At 46.7% G+C, this 22,235-nt stretch overlaps 1 protein-coding gene across 1 annotated transcript; it reads left to right on the top strand.

The window, feature by feature from the left end:
* The first annotated feature begins 13,583 nt into the window (after positions 1 to 13,583).
* On the top strand, positions 13,584 to 17,954 carry LOC136550068 (endoglucanase 24). The gene is made up of 6 exons (XM_066541520.1): positions 13,584 to 14,020; positions 14,644 to 14,927; positions 15,961 to 16,398; positions 16,532 to 16,679; positions 16,884 to 17,050; positions 17,204 to 17,954. The coding sequence occupies exons 1-6, from the start codon at positions 13,810 to 13,812 to the stop codon at positions 17,531 to 17,533; spliced, it is 1,578 nt and encodes a 525-aa protein (XP_066397617.1). The 5' UTR covers positions 13,584 to 13,809; the 3' UTR covers positions 17,534 to 17,954.
* Positions 17,955 to 22,235: the final 4,281 nt, after the last annotated feature.

Raw genomic sequence — 22,235 nt, 5'->3', positions numbered from 1 at the left:
TTGATCTTGGCGCCAACAATCCTGGCGCCCAGCCCTCTGTTACGTATGGACCCTCCCTTTATTTCTCTCTTCCTCTCTCTTTCTCTGTACCGCCTGTCACCGCTGCCGCACCGTCCCCGCCCGCGCCACCGCGCCCGCGCCGCCCCGGCCACGCCCGTGACTGCGCGCCCACGACCGAGCCATTCCCGTGCCCGCGTCGGCCGTCCCCGGCTGCGCCCGCGGCCGCGCAGTCCCCGGGCCCTGCAGCGCCCGGTCGCGCCAGGTAAAAATTGTGAATATGCAACTTAGGTGCTTAGTTAGCTTTGATTGTAATGTAGTAGTTCGATTATTTGTTATGTACTAGTTAATGTGATGACTCAGGTAGTTGATTTAGTTAGTGATCTAGTGAGATAGATATATAGATAGATAGAAACATAGATACATAGGTACATAAGGTATAGTTAGATATGTAGATAGATAGAAACATAGATACATAGGTACATAGACATAGCTATTTTGTGAGTACACTGTATATATATACGTAGTTATTATCTTATTTACTTAGCTTGTAGTTATAAGTACTTGTTAGGTACTATATATCGTCTAATTTAGACTAAAGGACATGTGTTTCATTATGTGTTTGAACTAGATGGACAACCTAGTGACCATATATCATGGATGCACCGTTGAATGCGATCGTTGTGGATATATTGAGTTTGTTGACATGCAACGTATGCCTGTGCTATTTAATGGTAGGCTTTCATTTAGTGAGATGGTTGCAAGGGCTCGAGATGAACTGCATTGCATTGAAGATGATGATGATGGCATTGCAATTGAGGGTGTACTGCACCTAGGTTCTCCTCCCAACATCCTTAGGCGAATGATCCCAATTGGGTGTGCGGATCAGTGGGAGAACTATGTGAGATCGGCTATGAAGAGCTAGCTATATTTGGACGTGGTTGTGCGTCGGGTGTTAGTTAATCCCATCTCTTATGGGTTTTCCCCACTAATAGGTCAGCAGGCGCACTTCGACCCTCCCGTCTTAGAACCTTATATGGATGTGGAGGTTGCACCTATGGTTTCCGATGCTCAATCTATCCCCAATGAGATAGTTAGAGATGCTTGTCAGACTCATGTTGTTGTGGCAGATCCTCCTCATGAGATCCATTTGACACAGAATCATCCGAGTAAGTGTCTTATCCGCGTGGTTATTGGGAGCTTACCCCCTTCCTTACATCAATTTCTTTCATTCTTTCCTTATTTCTCAACTTATGTTGTAGGAGACATTCCTGATAATGTGGATGTGCCCCCTGTTGCTGCGTAAGTGCACTATAGAGATAGATTCCGTGGCTCTAATAGTATTGAAATTATAAATGATTCGGAGCCATATGAGATGGCAAAGGGCTCTTGATTCTGATGATGATCGTCCTGTTGGAGAGCTGATAGAGAGAGATGTTGAGATGCTGAGGCGTATCTTTTCCGGCCGTCGTGATCCAAGAGTTCACGAGTTCAGCGATCTTGCTCATTTCGATCAGGCATGTGTAGAAGGGCGTTATGATGAGTTCCTAGAAGCTCCTGAGGCCGGCCCTAACATGGTAATTGAGAATGGGAGGGTATTCAAGAACCTCCCTGCATTGAAGAGGTGGTTGTAGGCGTTTGCAGTGATACGAAAGAGACCTTACAAGGTCTTGCATTCATATACGGAGCGCCGTTACACAGTTGTGTGTGACAAAGAACGCTGCCCATAGAGGGTTTGTGCAAGAAAGCAAAAGGTCACCGAAAAGTAGAAGATCACAAAAGTTGTCGGGCTACACAATTATGCTGACACTGAGGCATCGGTAGTTGACATCTACCCTCATTGCCAAGCGGTTGATGGGAATATTGTAGGAAGAACCCAACATGAAGGTTAGGACAATTATCAGGACCGTTGAGGCGTTGTATGGAGATTACGTGATAACTTATGGTAAAGCTTGGAGGGCTAAGCAGCGAGCGTGGAAGATGATATATGGGGACTGGGAGGATGGGTATGAGTAGCTGCCAGTACTTTTCAATGCAATCAAAGTGGTGAATCCAAGCATGCATTATGAGTACATCCCAAAACCAAATGCATGGAAGGATGAGAGGCAGATATTCTTCTATGCTTTCTGCTGCTTCCCTCAGTGTGTCGAGGCCTTTAGGCACTGTCGTCCCGTCTTCTCCATTAATGGTACGTTCTTGATTGGCAAATATCAGGACACACTTCTTATAGCCATATCCTATGACGCGAACAACAAGTTGGTTCCTTTGGCATTTACTTTGGTTGAGAAGGAGAACAATGACAGTTGGAGGTGGTTCTTGAGGCTAGTCCGGATACATGTGGTTGGGCCTGGCAGGAAGGTTGGCATCATATCTGATAGGCACTAGGGTCTATTTAATGTCGTGCGAGAGCAGATAGAGGGGTATGCACCTTTGCACCATCGTTGGTGTACTCGGCACCTGACGAGAATCTACTCTAGAAGGATGGTGTTGTAACACCTCTGGTGTTACGAGCTCGTTTAGCACCGCGATTTAGGCCTAAGACACATTTTTGAAACGAGTTTCTTAGAATTTTTTATTTAAAATGTACTTGATGCGATAAGCGAATCCTGTATGACTTAGTTTTATGGACTCAAATAAACGCCCAAGTTAAATTACTTAGTGTGTAAAGATATTTAGAAATGTCGAACGATGATTCTAGCGAACGGTTTGTTCTGTTAGATTCAGCATGAAAAGCAACTTTTATAAATAAAATAAAATCCATTAATAAATAGAAAGATATATATATACTCACTGGTTTATTTTGATAAGCATATAATAGACGAGAGATAGCGCAGCGGCTTTATTTACTGTTCCTGGCGCAGCGTCCAACGTACTCGCCTGCTTTGCAATTATGCACCGTCTCGTCTCCCGTCGTGGCTCTGCACCCCGGCGCATCATTTTGCCTGCATCGCTGTCCTTCACTCCCTCGCTTGTGTTGTGTTCGAATTTTAATGGGAGTACTAGCCTTGTCGTGCCCACGCTCCGCTAAGCACCAACGTCCATCTTCCCGCTTCGTCGCATCATCTCTGCCTGCTTTGCTTGTTTCTGTCTGACTCTGCTGAGCCTCACGCTGCTCCCCCTCCCTCTATTTTTTTGCTGCCTCGGTCTTGTCCTTGTCTGCCTCTACTTTCGCTGTCGTGCCAGCACACCATGTCTGCACCGTCGTCACCCGGCCATGTGCGTTCCTATGCCGACCACTGTGGCGAGGACGCCCAGGTAGGCCATGTCATGCCGGTGCCGGTGCTGTGCCGCCTCTTTCGTAGTCGCGACACGTCAGGATAAGGCCAAGCTGAGCCAGACTGGCTTCTCCCTCCCTCCCCTGCTCACCTCCCTCTGCTTGCCTTGCGTCGTCATTGCTGTGACTGAATCCGTGGAGGACTACTGCTGCCACACCTCTTTCTCCTCCTGGCTGTCGTTTCTCCTTTCCTACAGACGCTCCCCAGCCCCTTAGTTGCGCCATCTCCTCCTGCTCGGCAGCTACCATTCGTGGCTGTCGTTGTCTGCGCCCCATGCCTGGCATGCCCGCAGCCACCTTGCCCTGGAACGCCGCCGCTCTCCTTCCTCTCACCGAGCCCCTGCACGGCTCCGTCCCACCTTACTCATCCTCGTGCCTACAATTCCTCCCATGCCTGCGCCGGTGTCCCAGCCGCCGCCCAGGCGCACCTCAAGCATGCACGAGTCCCTACACCCCTTTAGCCGGCACATTGCCTTCCGTGCGTCGAGCCCACATTGTCGCACTGGACTGCAGCGCCTTCCGGCCATCGATCGTCACTTGCGCAAGCGCCTAGGCCGGTGTCGTAGCACCTCACGCCCGCCGTGCGAGCAACGGGCCCAGGCTGCGTGGAACCATGCTGCTCCGCCTTCGTTGTCACTGTGCCTTCCAAAGTTTGTCGCCCGGCTCTCCTTCATGAGCACCCACGTGTCCTATACCGGCGTCCCCTCTTCTTTCTCACCACCTCAGTCTGCGCCACGGCTAGGCCGGGTCCCTTCGTGGCCCGTGCGCCTCCTAGCCATCTAGTCACCGCTGGCGCACCCCCGTGTTGTGTCGCTCCGCCTCCTGCCATGCCCTACCGTCACCCCTTGGCTGGCCACATGCGTGCATGGCCTGGGTGCCACACTGTCTTTGGTTGTACCATCGATGCCCGCGCGCACGGGCATGTCCAACGCTGCCCCTGTGCCGCCGGGTCGCCGTTCCACCGGCGGAAATCGGCAGAGCCGGTGCTCCTCTGTTTCACCATAGGAGGGAGAGGGGTAAGAAGTGAAGTAAAAAGTTTTGTTCAGGGTTCTTTATTCCTAAACGTGACTCACATGAACAGTAGATGTTGGACTGCGGATTAGTTTAAGGTAATCGTAGGGTCATTTTTGCAAAACCGCCAGGTCGGTTTGAGCAGGCCACACGTGGGCCGCCTTGCTGGGTCGTTCGTGCCCGTGTGCTGGGCCAACCGATGGTCGCTGCGCCGTGCGCGCACCCCGCCCCTCTAGGCCTTGGTCGCGTGGGCTACAGCCAGCCATGGGCCACTGCCTGCGTGCGCGCTGGTGGGCCGCCTGCCTAGCTGGCTGGGCTACGGGTGCCCGGGCCTCTTGGCCACCCGCATGGGCCGCCCTGGCTGAGGTTGGCCCAAGTGCCCATCTCTTTTTCTTGTTTTTGTTTAAAATGGCTGAAACTTGTAAAATCAATATACATTTGTGTAGTTGTCCTAAAATTATTAAACCAATTTTGTTAGGATCCTAAAATAATGATATATCTAAAAGTGTATTTTGTTTACATAGGTTCGGTATGTTTTTATGGTTGCTCTAATTATTTTAAAATGCTTAATATTGTCAAAAGGTGAACTTGTAGTAATTTCCATGATAAATCGATGATAGTGTTGACTCTAAGAATTTTACAGTAAACTACTAATATTATTAGCTGCTCACTGTAATTTTTGTAGTACAATAATTATTAGTTGCTAGGTTAACTATTAAGACCTAGTTTGAATATATATTAAATCGATAGAATGAAATAAAGAAGCAACTTCAGTTTATATAACAAAAATAATTTTTGGGAAATAACATTTATTCGACAACATAGATACGTAGACCAGCGTTAGAGCTATCTCGTTAGCTTATGAGGCGTGATTGAATTTCTAAGCATTTCGGCTGTCGTTGATTATTTACATCTATGCATTTGCATCAATGCATATCATATAGGTACGATGATGGGTCAACGGATCAATTGAAGGATAATTGGGAATCCGAAGATGGTGTAATGGTATTCTATCTAGGAGATGATGCAATGGGCTTCCTATTCAGTTGATGGTGGATGATCTGGAGATGCAAATACTAACTTTTGGTTATATTTTTCCCAGGCAAGCCCCGGTGCATAACCCCTACTTTTCTACACTTTAAATTCTATTTGTGCATTAAGTTTTAAGGAGTTGAATGAAACCCACTTGCATATATATATATATATATATATATATTTATCCTATGAGTCTTACTAGTATGGTAGAATCATGTAGATTGCTATGCTACAGGACTCCGGTAGAAGTCGAGTGATTGCCTGTCACTCGTGAGACATAGGAAATATATTACTGTATTATTATCACTTAGAATATATAAAATGGTGGAAAGGAAAATGGTACCGGGCAGGGAAATGGTTTGGGTATTGGTCGGTGTGAGAGGTTGTGTCCTGCGGCCACGGGGCATAGCTTGGTTACACTGCGTTCCCTGTCCGTGTCGGTTAAGGACCGGCCATTGCATAAGACTCTATGCAAGTCACAGACTTATTATCCTGAGCACATACTTAGGTATGGGCACTTGGAAGACTTGTTACTCTTTTGTCATAGGTTCTGGCTCTTTCTGGACCGACTATCATGGTGGTTTTGGGTTAGGAGGTCCTTGCACTGCACTAAGTCTGAGACTCAGGGGTGGGGGATTGGAGTCCCAGTTTGAACGGGGACCTAGACCCCGTGACAGGAGGGTAGTGGGTTGGTCCTGCTTGTGCCTTGGGTACAAGCGGGACGTGTGTTTTCAAGGTATCCAGCTAGGGGCATTGATTCGCGAATCGCCGAGCAATCCGGTACAGCTTGTCTACGGCCTAGCACCGTAGTAAGAACTGAAAGATGAAAGATAGAAAAAGGAAATTTGATTGCTTACCACCTGCTTGAAAGTAGCACAGGTGCTTACATAGAATGGTTAGTTAATGAACTAATGCACTACTAATAACAATCGAATATAAGGACGCACCCTTAGTAATGCTTCCTGCAGATGCAATAAACCCACAAGCCAGATAGCCTTGCATATTCTTAGAGTCTTTTCTTTCCTCTTGTTGGGTAAGTCTTGTTGAGTACAATTAAGTACTTAGGGTTTTATTCCCCCTGTTGTAGGTGACAGGTGGATGCTTAGGCTAACCTTTGTGCGTGGATTTCTCCTGATGGGCTCAGAGAGGATTTTCTTTACGCTGCGATCATAGTTTTCATTTATAACCCTCACTAAATGTTTTCTAAATAAAAGTTTTACAATCTATTGTCATAGTTTATATACTAATGCTTCATCATATTATGAATAGATATTTATTTCCGTTGTAATTCTGATAACATATTTATATTCTGTTGTTCAATTAAATTATTCATAACTCTGATAATATGATTATATTTCGTTATTATAACAATACATATTATACTCTGATGTTGTATTAAAAGTGATGTAAGAAATGGTTTAAGAATGATGTAAGCTTTATTCTCTCATTTGTGATCCTGATGGAAAAATATGGATTTTCAGGTTCTCCCCTGGGGTGTGCCCGACGGAACCAAGTAATTTGGTGCTCCCTTGGGTGCTTAGTGTCTAATGGAAGACGAGCACTCCTGGGAGGTATTAGATTAGGCGGTTCTGCCATAGGTGTGAAGGATAACTTTGATCTGTTCCAGGAGACTACTCGACAGCTTGAGGACAAGTACTTTCAGAAAAAGTTGGAATAGGTCAGAACCGCATCAAATCCAGAAGGTAGACAATGGCTCATAGGTTTGATGAGGGATTTAGAGAAATGGACAATAGCTCACGACACCGGTGGATGGAGGTACGAGTTTTAGTGCAGTAACATGGCGGGGTCATTCATTAAGTTGCTATTGGGGATACGTGGTATGCTCGTGAATGCAATCGTTCAATTCACCTTCTAAAAGCTTGTTGCCTGGTTCAACGATAGACACGCCCATGTATTGAAATTGCGGAGTGATGGAGAGATATGGGCTCCAAAACCAAAGGCACACCTAGAGAAGGTAAATGAAAGGGCTGGCACACATGAGGTTACATGCTTTGACCACGCTATAGGGACTTATCAGGTCAAACATAGGGGCGGTACAACGTCCGACGGCGAGGTTCGAGAGTAGAGGATGCATGTGGTTATCCTCTAAAATTTCACATGCACTTGTGGTAAACCAAGGCAGTGCCACTTTCTATGTTCCCATTTGGTGGCAGCAGCTAGGTATCTCAACTATAATATCAAGAGTAGGATACCTCATGAGTTTAGTGTTGACATGCTTGTGCACACATAGAGCCCCGCTTCGTGCCTTTTTGAGACCCTAGAGAGTGGCCTTCATATGATGGGTCAAAGTACATTGCGGATCCAGCTTACCGTTGGGACAAGCATGGATCAAGGAAGAGGACGAGCACAGGATGGTTATGGATTAGATACCCAGAAGAATGAGGCGTGGGAGAGGAACCCCATTTCTTACTAACCCCGAGCAGTATGAGTGCGGCAAGTGTGGTAGACTGGGCCACAATTCACGCACTTGCCATTGGCAGATTAGTGAGGTGCGACTATTGGTTGTTTTCATTATTTCATATTTGTCGTATTCATTTAATTAATTATGCATGTCTCAATTTATGCATGTAATTGTATCAATTACTTGTACATTTCTAAGTTCATATTTCATTATATGTATTGAATTTCTAATTCATTAACTTTTTTGTAGGATGGCGCAATTCCACCTACTCAACCCGACGTACGAGGCGACCCACCGAGGACGTCTCATAGCAGAGAGGCAGGTAATAATCTATACGTTTTGTTCAATTTTTTGTGATCATACATGTGTTCATGAAGTAATGGGAGACTGTGTTTTATTCCATGCATGACCTTTCGCTCCTTTGTCCTAGAACCCACAGTGGGTTCTTGGACATGCAGTATGACGATAGGTATATTCCTTTCCTACAAAGAGCTGGCCTAGATGCCATCTCTTTTCAGGTTCGTCGTGGGTTTCCCAAGTTCAACTCAACGGTCATAACTACGTTGGTTGATAGGTATTACCTTCAATCATTACCTCCATTCATGGCCATTTGTTCATGCGCTTGCCTTTTTGACATGTAATCTTACTTTGTCTAAAATGTAGGTGGCGGTCGGAGACTCATAGCTTCCACCTACCTTTCGAAGAGATAGCAGTCATGCTTCAGGACTGTTAGAAGATGCTAGGCCTGAGGATTCACGGCAACATAGTCACTGGGTAGTGTAGGTTAGAAGGCTAGAGAGCACGAGTAAAGGTCTTCCTTGGGTGTGAGGTTGGCGAGCAAGGGGCTTGCACTTTCTGGAGTTCTAATCTCCTGGCCCCGGTAAGAGTTCGTACAGTGCCCTGAGGAGACAGATGAGGAGACAGTTGGGTACTACTGCAGGGCAAGGATCCTACACCTGTTTGCCTACGTTCTCTTCCCCAACGCTACGGATGACACTATCGTGGATGTAGGTCCACTGCCTTAGTGACTGAGACCAAGCGGGTCAGTACAGCTGGGGCTCTGTAGTCTTGGGTTTTCTTTACCAGCAGCTTTGCGAGGGGTGTTGTCAGACTTCATCCACAGCGTCACTTGGTGGATGCGTGTACCTGCTTCAGTTGTGGATGTGGTCTCATCTACCAGTTGGCCGTCTCGATGTTCTGGCTCCTCATGAGTGGTTCCCAAGTGAGCCTCCACATCGGCAACCGACATGGGTGTACCTTTGGGACCAGGTTAGGATTCTGCACGTGAGGTTATAGTGGGTGTACATTGAGTTCACGAACTAGCTAGACATGCTCACGACATCTAGTGTAAGTAAATTTTATTTTCCATGCTGGTTTGAAATAGTTTAGTATACCATCTAACATCTTGTTTGGACATGTTGCAGGTGTCATGGGAGTCGTACGATGGAGAGGGGGCACTTCCTTTTCATTTGAGCAACATATGTGGGTGTGATGATGACTTCTACAGGATGAGGCGCCCTCTAATCTATTTCTATGTTGTCAAGTTCCACCTTCCAGATAGAGTTACGCGCCAATTTGGAGTGAGACAGCTTTAGCCAACGGCTTTGTTCTCGACTGGCATTGACTTACACAAGTAAGTGTTTTGCTATTTCAAATGTCTCGTGATGGTCCATTTCCATTAATATGGTGACATGTACATGGATTCAAGTAACGATGACATACGTGCAGGTTGGGTCGTTAGAAAAACAGAAAGATTTTTGACTGGGAGGAGCACCACCAGTACTACATTGAGCAATGGGAGGAGATGCATGACAACGTGGACGAGAACAGTGAGCCGCACATGAACTATGAGTTCAGGCGATACCAAGCTTGGTACCAACGTGCGACACATTGCAGGCTGAGGCTACAATGGACAGAAGATGACTACGCCAACATCAAGTCCTCCGACGATGAAGACACGACGTACGACCAATCTACTCGTGTAAGAAGGTAGGTGGAGACAAGACCAATCTTGGACAGAGTGATAAGTCAATTACCTTATTTTTCTACGTTAAGTTGCATACCAATACATTATGCGTTAGAGGTATCTATTTTAGTTAGTGCACCTTTGAGCCATAGCATCCTTATAATGCGTTAGATTGTTGTACAAAAGAAAACAAAACATGTTGCTATCTATTCAGAAGTATTATCACTGAGAACTTTGTTGCATGGGCAATACCCTCAAATGCTCCATTGAAGACATTGAGCACTTTCGTCCGAGAGTCAGGGATGACGACACGCGTAGCTTCCTAGACGTAAGATTCAAAATATTCTTTCAAACATATTATTAATATGTTAGATTCTTTTAGTTAACATAATTTTGTACAACTGAGGCTATTACGTTGGCTACGCCGTGCGGCTATCGTGGTTGCAGGACAGACACGACGCAAGACGTGTACGTTCCTTCCGTAGGTAGAGGAGGCTTATGTTCTTCTAGCCAAGCACCTACAGGGGACGAGGATGAGGATGACGACGATGACGATGTGGACCAGAGGCACGAGGAGCTTGGCCTCTCTCAGCTCCAGGACGCTCCCTCGACTCAGCCTACACAGCCTCCAGGCACTAGGCGACGCCGTCCACCTGACCCTTACACTCCACATACCAGCGCTCTTGGTCACAAGGGTAAGGGTAAGACTAGGAGACAGTGAGGGTTTATGGTAGATGTTAGTATGTACTATTATGGATTTTATAGTCACTTTCCTATAACTATTTGTGACTGTATGGACATTGGGGACTATTTAGACTATGCAGGATATGTTATGTTGATTGTGATGTTTGATGTGGTTGTATTGTGCTATTTGGAAGATTAAATGTTTGGATTATATAATGAAGTCTCTGTTTGTAACTGTGGATGGTCCTAAAACAAGGAAAACTCTTGCGTTTTTTTTTTCCGTAAATCATTAATTATACTACACTGCTAAAAAGGAACAGATGTAGTACACAGATTAAATGTAAATTCATTAGAACATGTATAGTACAATCGTATTGTACAAACACTTTGTAGATAAATCTAGGCTTTTTAGTAACAGTGAATGAATCTGGGCTTTTCAGATAATGCAAGGAAGCACAACTCCACTCCATCTCCACCATCCATCTTATAATTGTTTGATCCAAGGGCTAAGGTGAAGAGGTACACGGATCGCTAACATGGCACATTGAGAGGCCTTCATTCCTCCTCTCAACCTATAAATAACCCGTCACTCTCTCTCATTCACACACACAACAAGGAAGAAGAACACTCCTCAGTATTTTCTTTCGTTATAGTACCAATATCTAGAGGGTTGTCTAGAGGGAGAGAAAAGAAGAAGGGAACTACCATTATGTGGGAGGGTTCTCTTGGTCCTGATTTCTTTGAGGAAGCTCTTTATGAGAGGTTCCCGGTTGAGTGCAAAAGTAATTTTACCAAAGAGGCACCACTGAGAGGATACGATGAACGAAAAAAAGAGTGACAAAAATGCATGCATGGTGAGGACTGCCTAGTGCAGATGTGCAGATATTCACCGATGGGATAAGATGGAGGTCGTCGTTTCTTCAAATACCCGCGAGCATGGGTAATTGTTATTACTATTTGTTTCTTCAATATGTTCCTCTTCTATACAACTTACATGACATACTTATTGTAGTCTTCCTTGGCCGAAGAAAATTGTGGGTTCACTAGGTGGGTCGATCCTCGACCTATTTATCCACATGCGGAGTACATCTACTACCTGTAGGACCGTATCTTCGATCTAGAAAGAGATGTTAGTAGCAGTTACAAGGAAGAATGATAGGACAACAATAACAACGGTGTCATTCACATGAGACACTCTACAATGATCCATATTGCAACTGCCCTAACCACAAGAACAAGGGGCCTCCGCCGTCACCCCCCACCACCACCAACAACAACAATGGGAGGCTACTGTGGAGAAGGTACAATACAATTTGCTATGTGGCCACACTACTAGGACGACCCTATCTTATTCACATGGCACATCCATGTGTTTGTTGTTTGGTTTAATTACCTAAGGCATGTTAGGTTTAGTCGAAGAAACTTTGTATCCTAGTTCGGTATATGTTCTCATATGTCATTTCATGTGTTTTGTGTTGAATTATATAATACCCTATTTCGTTAGGTTGCATTTGCAGCACGTGATCACATTTCACTACGTTCGCAACATTATACTGAATATTATGATCACAAATAATGAAAACAACCGCATAATAAAAAGTCCAATACTATGCCACATTAAATAACATAATAATACTAGAAGTACGTGCCAACAGTAGATAACATTGTTCATGAATAAACCATAGAACTAGCAAGTCATGAAGACTACTGAGTGCAACGAGGCCACTTTTCCTTCCTTAGGGCATCGAGATTCTCCTCCATCGCTGCTTTCGCTCGGCGTGCACGCTCAACCTTCTTCTCCCTCACCTCCCTGTACGCAGCAACACACATCCTTTCCTCCTCTTCTTTGTGCTCCTTTTTTGCAGCCTCCTCTCCGTGTCTCTTCTCCATTATCTCCTTGTCCTCTGTCTCCCACCGCAACAGTTTCTACATCCATTACTTGTCTTCAGACTTGATCTCAGTGTCGATCCACTGCTCAAAATCACAAAGCGATGGAGGAGTCTGCAAAAAAAATGAAATTGTTACAAAACAAAAAAATCATGCAAGATGTCATATGACACAAACATCAATTCCTCACCATCTTGTTAATACGGCGCTGACGAAGTGTAGGCTCAAACGCAAAATTGGAACACACCCAATACCTCTGCCTATACGTGTCATTTTCATCGGACTTGGCTACCTTGCAAGGATCGCCGCATAAGCACATGGACACTGGAACACCACTAGGCAGAGGTAATGCGTCGAAGGCATTTTCGGTCATCCGGCCATAACTACAATACAACCAATTTCGTTCTAAGAACCGAAAGCAATTAACATTAAACCCTAAACCTAGGGTTTCTCATTTGATGCACAACAATGAACCCATAACATAACAACATGCGCTGCGGTTACCTTAGTTTGCTAGCTTTTTCACGCATTGGCATCCTACGGTTGTATAATACAAATATTAAAAATTACATGAAACCCTAAGTAATGACGATTCTTAGGTTAAAAAATCCGACTAATATATACCGAATCGATACAAAAAAAAAACTAGGAGAGGAGCGATGATACCTTGCTCTTAAAGATCTACGGATAAAATAAAAGTTTTCAAGGTCCAATATGCCGATTCGTGAGATAGGACGAAGTGGGGAGAGAAAAAACCTGAGAGAGAGAACAAAGAAGAAGAAGGCTCGAGCAGGACGGTTGGGGGCGGGGTTAAAACACCACCTCGGCGCCAAGATCTACGGCGTCAAGCTCGGCGCCAGGATCTACGACATCGAGCTGTCTGCCAAATCACCGCCATGTCTGCATCGAGCCCAAGACATCGGCGCCAACAACGATGGCGCTGTGAAGTGTAAGCTCGGCGCCAGCAACGATGACACCGAGTTAAGGGTCTAAATTTAAAATCTTAACTCTAGGGATATATTTGTGAAATTTATTTTAAAAAAAACTAAAAAATAAAAAAATTCGGTCGCGGTCACAGAGGATCCTCCCCCACACCCCGGACCGACGCGGCCGTTCTCCTGTCGGTGCTCGACGCCTCACCACTCGCCACGCTCACCTCCCCACACCCGCTCCCCTCACTGCCAGTTGCGGCCCACCGAACCAATCATGCCCGCGAGATCCCACAGACAGCGACCCAAAACTTCCTTCTCAATCCTCCGGTGACCGTGCACCAAACATTTCCTTATTACTGCTGCGCTGTGCGCTCCCACCCCGACTCCGCCACACCGCACCAACCAACCACCCAGCCCGGCCAGCCCACGAGCCCATCCGCCGCGCGGCGAGCGCACGAGCTGCTGCTGCTGCAGGAACCGAAGCTGCCGAAACGCCGCGGCGCGGGCAGCGGCAGCAGCGGGGGGCCTCGGAAACGCGGAGGAATACTCGAGGAGGTCACTTTCCCGGCGAATGCGTTAGGAGAGACGAGGCGCGGCGGTGATGGGGAAGTACACGCGAGGGTGCTGCGGCTGGCTGATCGTGGCGCTGATTGCGGCGCTGGTGGCCACGGCGGCGATGTTCGCCATCATGAAGCGCAAGCCAGGGGGGCGCCACATCAAGCCGCTCCCGGTGCCGGGGCCGCCGGGGGCCATCGACTCCAAGTACGGCGACGCGCTCGGGGTCGCGCTCCAGTTCTTCCAGGTCCAGAAGGGTGAGTACTGAGTAGCTACCCCAACTGTTTACTTTAACCAATGCAATGCTTTCCCTTTCGCGAGCTGGGTGGTTTGCGCTTCAAAGGCCGCGGCCGCGGCGCTCCTCTGGCCGCCTGACGCCGGACGCCTTGCCGTCGCTGAAGAAGTTTTTTGCATGAATAGATGTGGCTTCTCCATATTTGGAGGTAGCAAGGCTGGCCGTTGACTCATTTCTAGTGTTCTCTCTGGTGGACTCCATTTCTGGAATTTCACCAATGATTTCCCACTAGGGAAAATGATGGTCTGGTAGAGTGGTAGTGGGAAATTGATGGTCCGGTAGATTTCAATATTCAAGTTACGTTTTCCGTGATGGCTTTGGGTGGGCGAATTCGGATTCCTTTTTACCAAATACTGCTCTCCTACCATGGACTTCGCCCCTTCGTTGGGCAGTCTTGGTATCGTTGGACAGTATAGCCTCCCAAATCTCACTTCAATTTTCACCTCGGGCTGCCAAATTGGCCGCTTTGATGTATGGGCTGAAATTGTGATTACACTTATGGGCTGCTCATTTTACTGCAAAATTGTGGTTACACTTAGCTGCTGCTTTGACTGAAATCCTGGTCATTTACCTTACTCGGTGCAGCGGGGAAGCTTGAGAACAACCAGATCCCGTGGCGTGGGGACTCGGCACTTACCGATGGGAAGGAAGCGGGACTGGATCTTTCCAAGGGAATGTATGATGCTGGGGATCATATGAAGTTCACCTTCCCGATGGCATTCACGGCAACGGTGCTCTCGTGGTCGGTGCTGGAGTATGGGGATCAGATGAGCGCCGCAAAGCAACTGGACCCTGCCCTCGATGCGCTGAAGTGGATTACTGATTTCCTTATCGCTGCACATCCTTCTGACAATGTGTTGTATATTCAGGTAAGACCGTAAGAGTTGCTTACTGTTTGTTTAGAGCACTAGATATTCTTTAAGCATATGCATTAGGAATTATTAGTTATATTTTATTAAAAACAGATCTCACGCTGTCTGGCATCCTAATGGGTAATGATTCTTGAATAGTATGGGTATGTTATTTGGTTAAGTATGGGTATATGGGTGCCTGCTGGCATTCAGTTGAGGCAAAAGTTTGGTTGGTTAGGAAGCAAGAACCCAGGTCAGGTGTCATGATCCGGACACCTAATAGTTGGTAGGTACTTCGTTGTCTGCTTGATATGCTTAAACAACACATTTGTTGTGATCCTTGGCTATTGATTGGTACTGGACCAAGTTCATTGTCCCTTTTCCTTCTATTTTGTCTGATAGCCTAGGTGACTTCGATGACTCGTGCTCTTTTTTGTTGGGGAGGGGTGGTGGCAGTCCTGTACTCCCTAGTCCCTATACATGAAGTTGGGATAAGACTGGAGAATGTAAGTTGTAGATCCTTGAGGGCAGGGCGCAATGGGTGCTTGTGTGATCAGGTGGACGGTGTTAAAATAAAACTCAACCATGGGGTGGATTTCCCATTGCTTTGTTCAAGAAGTTGCAGCTCTTCAAACTGGGGTCAGGGAAGTTTCAACGAGTCTCAGAGTACAACGTTCTAACCGGTCCACCCCGAGAATCTTGACAGGTGTAAGACATTAATGTGTGATACCTGAATCATAATATATATGAGTCTATTGCGCTCCCCAAATAAAAACTCGACCTGCAGGGGGTAAGACCACCCCCGGGCATTGTTGTGATAGAAGAAACCTTCTCACACAGGCCGAGAAAACCCCCGAACCCCTGCCCCACCCTCCCCAAATAAAAGTTTGGTGTATGCATTTGCATTTTTGAAAAATAGATTCGAGCATCGTGGAGTTAGGCTAGTGAATTATTCATTTGTTTTGAGTATTCAGCAATATTTCAATGCAACAGAGCCGCAATTTTTGTTTTGCTTAACCATGATAACTAACTCTTTGAGAATTGTTACTAGGTTGGTGATCCTGATCTGGACCACAATTGCTGGGAAAGGCCGGAAACAATGACCGAGAAAAGACCTCTCACACAGATTAACAAGAAGTCTCCCGGGTCAGATGTTGCTGCTGAGGCAGCAGCAGCCATGGCAGCTGCTTCAATGGTCTTCAAATCCAGAGATACTACATATTCTGATGTGCTTCTTCAACATGCCCAGAAGCTATTTACTTTTGCTGATACTTATAGAGGCCTCTCAAGTGAGAGCTATCCAAAGCTCCAAGACTTCTATAATTCCACCAGTTATGTTGATGAACTTCTATGGGCAGCAAGTTGGCTCTATCATGCCACAGGCGACCAGACATATCTCAGTTATGTAACTGTACAGAATGGGAAAACTTATGCTGATTGGGGAAGGCCAACATGGTTCAGTTGGGATGACAAAAATCCAGGCACACAGGTTTGTGTGGACTAAACTAAGTGAATTTGCATGGCAGATTGGAGTTACTTCTCTTATATTCATTTCATATCTTTATAATTCTCTCTTCATTCAAGCTCAAGAACTTACAGTGCACTTTGTTTATTCTGTTCAGGTCCTTTTGTCCAGACTAAATTTCTTTGGCTCCAAACAGATATCTAATGCTGAAAATGAGGGGTTAAAAAGTTATAGAGATACTGCAGAAGCTGTCATTTGTGGTCTGATTCCAGATTCCCCTCAAGCCACTGCTAGCAGAACTGGGGGTATGGTGTAGTGCATCTGCCATCTGCTCTTTGATCTGGTGTTACCTGGCAATACAAAGAGGACACTAACCTTGTTGTGATCGACAAGTTTCCCTTTTTACATGCTCACTATACTGAGGATTTTATGATTTTGTCAAAAATAGAATCTGTAGAGTATGCATTAGAAATGTTTTCAGTTTATCATATCAGTGCAATCTTCTGCAGGAGGGTTGGTGTGGATAAGTGGGTGGAATTCTCTCCAGCATGCCACCAATGCTGCATTCCTAGCTGTTGTGTACAGTGACTACATGCTCTCCACACGGACAGCGGCAGTGCAGTGCAGTGGAAAGTACTACAGCCCTACCGATATACGCAATTTTGCTGCATCACAGGTGCGCTATGCGAAACCGTAATACAGTAGATACTAAAATTCTAGATGGTCATGTGTTCATATGACATTGCTGGTTCCTAAGATTTACCAAGCTACACGGTAAATCAAAAGATACCGTGAAGTTTCTAATTCATGTTCTGATGTTGTATTCCAGGCTAATTATATCTTGGGAGACAACCCAATGAAGCTTAGCTACCTTGTTGGATATGGGAGCAGCTATCCACAGCAAGTACATCACAGAGGAGCGTCCATCCCTGCAGATGCGAAAACAGGCTGCAAAGGATTCCAGTATCTCCATTCACCCGATCCAAACCCAAATGTTGCAATGGGCGCCCTGGTGGGTGGGCCATTCCAGAATGACACTTTTGTCGATTCTCGTGACAATGCTGTACAGACGGAGTCCAGCACCTACAACAGTGGCACCCTAGTCGGTCTGCTCTCCGGTCTCGTCACCACTTCCTCCGTGGTACAGTCATTCACCTAGAGTGCTCCTATGTTTTGGCGGTGCCTACACAACCTGGAGCGATGCATGTACAATCGCAGTTTTTTGGAGTGGCTGATGCTGATGCACGATCTGTGAGAACAGCTTGGTTGGCCATCGTTCAGATGGATGGCATGCAGCAGTAGTTAGTGCCCACATTTCTTCTGTGTGTACAATGATGGTGCAACTCCTGCAGCTGTAATTTTTCACTGTATGCTTCTATCTGGTTTGCTGGTATACCTGTAAGGCTGTAACTACGAGTAATGTATTGAGTAGGACTTATTTCATTTGTTGATTCTGTGGTGAGGTAGTTCAGCAAAGCTTGTACCAATGAATTGTAGCGCCCCTCAACTGAAATGTTCCCTGAACATGTGAATTCACAATTGGAGATGAATGGCACTCATTTGTGCGGTTTTTTCGGCTCTTCGCTTCATTCTAAAAAACCCTGGGATAAAATAAGGAAGAGTGACATTTCTGGTAATGGCTCCCAGCTCCCGATGTATGATTCCTAGATTTTTCTTTCTTTTTTGCTGGTGAAAAGTTGCATCATGGTCCACGCCTCCACGGTGAAGCGTAACGAGAGGAGTTCCTTCCCTTTTTGTGTCCCAAAGAAAGAAGAAAGGGGTGGATCAGGGGAGCTGGTGGAAATGATGACCTTTGTTCATGGTCACATGCTTGGTCCAGATGCTAAGATTTGAGATCTTAAATTCTCGAAGGTTTTAAGGCCTTGTTCAGAACTGGACATGAATTCGTGCAGATAGCACTATTTATTCAAAAGATCCAATGAAATTCCTGGATCTGAAAAGGCTTAGTGCTGTGTTTGGAAATTCCAAATGGATCCAAGCATCGATTACAGAGCCCTGCATTTTTTTTTTCGAGAACAAAGAGCCCTGCATTGGTGTATCGAGCCGCCTTCCGCTGTAACTGTTTTCCAGGAGCCCAATCCCTGATTGCGCGAACGGCAACCGCTCCCATAGCCTGCATGTTTAACCATGCGCCCCTATCGGTTTCAGTTTGTGTTTATCCGGTTATCCCAGTTCTGTTAATCCAATTAGGCTTCCACTAAAGCTATTGCCAGAATCCTTCTCCGGAATCTAATCATCGGTAACATCTTCTGACTGCACGGTGAACTGCATCCTTGTTTGTTTCCGCTTTCAGTAGTTCTGCACGGTAGTTATTTGATTTGCACCAAAGATCGATCGTTTCTGTTTTCCCTCGTCACGATTCTGGTTTGTTTCTAAGCATCCATCATTGCTGATCATCATTGCCTAGTTTGCACATGCTAATTTACACCATCCGAATGCTAAATCTCTGAACAACATGACGCAGGGTCTTTGTGCTTCCAATTACTGAAGATGGCTGTATCATTCGTCACTAGAATTCTAACGTAAGCAGTTTTGCGGATTCAGCCCCTTTCTAAATTCACATTGGACCCTAGGACCCAATCCAATCTCCTATTTCTTGGTCCTGAAATGCAGATTGGCATTAGGGTACGCCTATCCGGCGTACGACTGCTACAAGACGCTGGAACTGAACGCGCACGCACCGCAGATGGAACGGCTGCGGTTCTGGTGCCAATACTGGTTAAGCAAGCAATCAAGGAATCAGATGAGATTAACCCATGTTAATCATCTTGGGAATATGATTCTGAACTGTCATTCTCATGGTGCGGTGCTGTAAAGGATTCTGCTTGCGTTCCTGACTGCATCAGAGAGCTTCGCCGACTGCGCGCTCTCGTGGCTGCCGATGTACGGCGAGGCGAAGCTCGCGGTCGTCGTCTACCTCTGGCACCCAAAGACAATGGCAAGCTACCATCCGAAACCACGCCCTGCTGAACAAGACGTTTGCCTTTTCTTTTTCGTTGCACGCACGCACAGTCCCATCTCCATGTGGGCCTGTATGTACAGTATGTGGCCAGGTTCTGAAATCATTTTCCATTTTATGGTCACCACCCCAGGGCGCGAGTCACGTCTACGACGACTACCTCCGTCCGTTCCTGGCGGCGCACGAGGCGGACATCGACCGCGGCCTCGTGGAGCCGCGGACGCGACGGCGTCGCACCTCCAGGCGGCCGTGGCCCTCGGGCGGGCGTGTCTGTCCGAGGTCGCCCGCCGCGTTTCGTCGCAGCTGCTGGCGGCCACAAGTCGTCCGGCCGCGGCCGGGCAGGCACAGTGATCCTGCCGCGCGCGGGCGCGGCGTACAGTGTAGGTGTAATGTAATCCAGACGATTGCAATTGCCATTGCATGAATTGAATTCGGAATCTTGTGAGGTCGAGGTCGTGGTTGAATTGAACCACTGACGCTGATCGGAGCGTTGCATTGGGCCATTGACTGTGGTACTAGCTAGCGTAGTAGTGCTCTCCCAGTCTTCACGCAGGCACACTTGAATGATCTTGGTTGATCGATGCCGACTGAATTCGGTCTCGATCACCATCTGTGTTGACGTTTACTTCAGCTGACAATGAACTATGAAGGGACAGCTGTGAAAAACAACCTGGTTGATCATTGATGCGTAGTAACTGGCTGCTCGACAGTCGATCCACAACGACGGATCGCGGTCTGCCTGCAGGCTATAGTGCCGTGCATTCTGGATGTCCAACTCCGTAGTGGCATGAAAGTGAATGGCAGCAGTGAGTTGACGGGCTCGCACAAATTGCAGTAGAAATATCGTGGCCCTGTTCGCTTGTCTTATGAGCCGTACTATTTCAACGAATAAACAGTGTTTTTCTCTGGCAACAGCGAACAGGACCTGTACAGTCGTCTAAACTAGTTATTAGTTACTGTAATACGCACCCAGTCAGTGAAAACGAAATGTGTTGGCTGAGGTAACATTAGTTCATTAAGTATCATCCTATGTCGTCGATTCAATGTGTATATTGTAGAATTATTGTAATACGCACCCAGTCAGTGAAAACTGTAGAATTGAGACTCCGTTTTCAAAAATAAATAAGTCCGGTCAAGGCTGTGTCCTGTGACGTCTGAATTAAGAGAGAGCGGAACAGGGGGGGGGGGGGGGGGGGGGGGGGGGGGGGGGGGGGGGGGGGGGGCAGAAAGCTTACGGCGTCAATTGAAGTATACAGCAACCCCATCTTGACAAGATAAAAAAATAGCATTGGATTGTACAACAATTTTAGTCGACGCGCACGAAAGCATGAAAAAAAAACTAATGGGCAAGAACTAGTCACGGAACCTTCTGCCGCAACGAATAAAGCAAGTCAACGTCCTTCGCCGTCGCCTGTCCTTCGCCGTCGCCGCAACGAACTAGTCAGTGCATTCAGATTGTGTTCGTACGGGTCGAGATCTCGAATCCCACACGAACGCGCATGTAGCGCACTCCTAGCGGCAGCGCAGTGCCACCACGTAGCAGAGTGGCACCTCTCAGTCAAGTAAGTCGGAGTCCCCTTGCGCTTGCACGGCCGCAGGAACCAGATCGGCGGCGGCTGGAGAGGGAACCGAATCGAGGACGCGAGTCGCCACTCGCCAGCAGATGCCAGAGAACGGCGGCGATCGAGGTCCAACCAGGCGGGCCGTCGACGTCGCCCTGCGCGCGCCTCGCACTGATCTCACAGGGTGTGAAATCTTCTCAAACCCATGGCCGGTTTTCGTGGTAGCGATCGATGACGTGCGCGTGGACGATCGGTAGTGGTAGCGTGTTTCTCCCTGCACACACGCTACACTTGCACGCCCGGTGACACCTGACGGGTACGGCGACAAGCCTTCTGGTGGGCCGATTTTTTTTTTTAGCTTTTTTTTAAAAAAAAATCATAAATATGTTTTCTGGAGATATGCTTCTAAAATCTTGATCCTTAACTCGGCGTCATCGTTGGTGGCGCCGAGCTTACACGACTTGGCGTCATAGATTTTGACGCCTATGTCTTGGTCTCGGCGCAGACGTGGTGGTGACTTGGCAGGCCGGCGCCGAGCTTGGCACCGTAGATCTTGGAGCCGAGTTCGGCGCGGTGGTTATTGGCGCCGAGAACGGCGCCAAGATATATGACGCTGAGGTGGTGTTTTAACCTGGCACCTAACCTTCCTACCTGAGCTTTCTTCCTCTTCTTTCTCCTCCCTCTCGGGTTTTTTCTCTCCCCACTTTGCCCTACCTCACGAATCGGTATATTGTACCTTAGAAACTTTGATTTGATCCGTAGATCTTCGAGACCAAGGTATCCTCGCTCCCTCCTAGTTTTTTTTTAAATCGATTCGGTATATATTAGTCGGATTTTTCAACTTAAGAATCGTCATTACTTAGGGTTTCATACAATTTTAATATTTATATTATACAACCGTAGGATGCCAAGGCGTAGAAAAGCTACTAAACCAAGGTAACCTCAGCGCACGTTGTTATGATATGGGTTCATTGTTGTGGATCAAATGAGAAACCCTAGGTGTAGGGTTTAATGTTAATTGCTTTCGGTTCTTAAAACGAAAATGGTTAAATTGTAGTTATGGCCGGATGACCGAAAATGCCTTCGACCCATTGCCTCTGTCTAGTGGTGTTTTAGTGTTCATGTGTTTTTGCGGCGATCCTTGCAAGGTAGTCAAGTTCGATGAAGAGGACACGTATAGGCAGAGATATTGGATGTGTTCCAATTTTACGTTTGAGCCTACATTTCGTCATCGTCGTATTAACAAGATGGTGAGGAATTGATGTTTGTGTCATATGATATCTTGCATGATTTTTTTTGTTTTGTAACAATTGTATTTT

This window comes from Miscanthus floridulus, chromosome 4 (assembly GCF_019320115.1).
Source record: "Miscanthus floridulus cultivar M001 chromosome 4, ASM1932011v1, whole genome shotgun sequence".
In the NCBI taxonomy this organism is placed as follows: Eukaryota; Viridiplantae; Streptophyta; class Magnoliopsida; order Poales; family Poaceae; genus Miscanthus; species Miscanthus floridulus.
This window is presented reverse-complemented; position numbering and strand designations above follow the sequence as displayed.